The sequence below is a fragment of the Coffea eugenioides genome, chromosome 9 (assembly GCF_003713205.1).
Source record: "Coffea eugenioides isolate CCC68of chromosome 9, Ceug_1.0, whole genome shotgun sequence".
Classification (NCBI taxonomy): Eukaryota; Viridiplantae; Streptophyta; class Magnoliopsida; order Gentianales; family Rubiaceae; genus Coffea; species Coffea eugenioides.
Genome location: NC_040043.1, coordinates 40,586,355 through 40,587,951, shown reverse-complemented (window position 1 = coordinate 40,587,951; position 1,597 = coordinate 40,586,355). Strand labels below are relative to the sequence as shown.

The 1,597-nt window shown below is 34.9% G+C and overlaps 1 protein-coding gene across 1 annotated transcript; it reads right to left on the bottom strand.

The window, feature by feature from the left end:
* Nucleotides 1–504: 504 nt before the first annotated feature.
* On the bottom strand, nucleotides 505–983 carry LOC113782579. Its single transcript, XM_027328460.1, has 2 exons — nucleotides 867–983; nucleotides 505–789 (listed from the first exon to the last, which is right to left on the bottom strand). The coding sequence occupies exons 1-2, from the start codon at nucleotides 981–983 to the stop codon at nucleotides 505–507; spliced, it is 402 nt and encodes a 133-aa protein (XP_027184261.1).
* Between the last annotated feature and the right edge of the window lie 614 nt (nucleotides 984–1,597).

Sequence of the window (1,597 nt, the reverse complement as noted above, 5' to 3'; positions counted from 1 at the left end):
TTTTGCTTTTGCTTTCACTTTTGCTCCTAATTGGATGAGCAGAACATGACTTGTCTCTTGCTATGTAGAGCATGAAAATAACTTGTCTTTTTGGTTTATTCTTAGATGACATACAGTTGGACCACCTTTTGTTTGTTAATTAAGTGACTTGACTCTTGGTATTAATGATGTAATTATATGTTGGCAGTTGATATTTAATCAAAAAGGTCTTTGATTTCCCTGTGTTCTATCATTTTTTTTTTCCAGTTTTACACTATTCTAGCTTTACACAATAACACGTTAAACATGCCTTTCCATCAACTGTACATTGCTCACAAAAACAGAATAAACCACATTTACATTAAATCTAACCAACAACACAATACGTTCTGTATCCAATTAAAGCAAAACATGTTTTTCCATTCACCCCTGAACTATATTTGTACATTCTATTCCAGTTCCACTTTCTTCATTCCTTTGCTTATAATACATCATTATGGGGTAATTGCAATAGATCATTATTCCCTAAATTTCCAACCACCCGACTGCAAATCCTACTAACACAAAGCCGTAGGTGATTGCAAGAGTTGCAGCAAACTTCCTTTCCCTTGATGCATATCGTTGCACCATAATTTCCAACCTTCGAACCTTTGTCTGCAATTTTGCTGCTTTGCACTCCCACTTTTGTGCAGACTCTTTGGCATTTTTGAGTTGTTTCTCCATTTGATTGATTCGCCAAAGCAACCCAGGCATAATCTCCACTGAACGCGGACACATTTCTTCATCTATCCATTTCCAATACTTGCATCCCTAACCCAAATTCATAACAAACAACAATTATTGACAGCAATTACTAACAACTTCAATAAATTACTCCTATCCATTACCTGAGCAAGCGGGCATTCCGCATATCTTCGACCTGGATTCCGTGGAGTCCATGACGTTTTCACAATGGTACTCAATCCGCAACCACATATTGGAGGTATTGGATTTGATCTTGGCATTTTCCACCTTGTTGTTTCCAATGTTATACGTGCAACAAAACCCTAATTTTTCTTTTTTTTTTGGCAGAAGAAAAAGATGAAGTTGGTGATAAAAGGATGCTCATATTGTTTTAGTTGCTGGTCCCGACGGTTCAAACATGAACGGACAAAAATGCCCTTTAAAGCCGATCAGACTTGTGCTTAAAGTCATCAGAAGTTCTCAAAGTATGCATTTTTTATTGTTTAAGGGCCAATCGAAAACAAATTTAGATGAGGGGCCAAAAGTTGACAACAGCAATAGTTTAAGGGCTCCCCAGGTTTTTTACTCTAAAATATATTGCCATGAACTCCTGTCCTTTTTACTTTTCTCTCAATTATTTAACTGTTATTATTATATTTATTATGACAATTAGATCAACATGTGTATAACTCAAATCAATCTAAGAAAACAATCCGTACATATGGTCACATGCTCAAAGTTCAATGCCATGGACATTTATGTAAAAATCGAGAGCTAAAAAAAATCAGCAGGACACAGCTTTATATTTTAAACTTTTGACATACAACAATGAATTTTGATAGCAATATAAAGATATATTTCACAAAAATCCAATTCAAATCTAAATCTTAAATAG

Excerpts from the sequence above, each read along its gene's own strand:
- LOC113782579 (XM_027328460.1), bottom strand. The coding sequence starts at position 983 with ATGCCAAGATCAAATCCAATACCTCCAATATGTGGTTGCGGATTGAGT. Across the intron at positions 790-866 it reads CGGAATGCCCGCTTGCTCAG|GGATGCAAGTATTGGAAATG; the intron begins GTAATGGATAGG and ends AATTTGGGTTAG.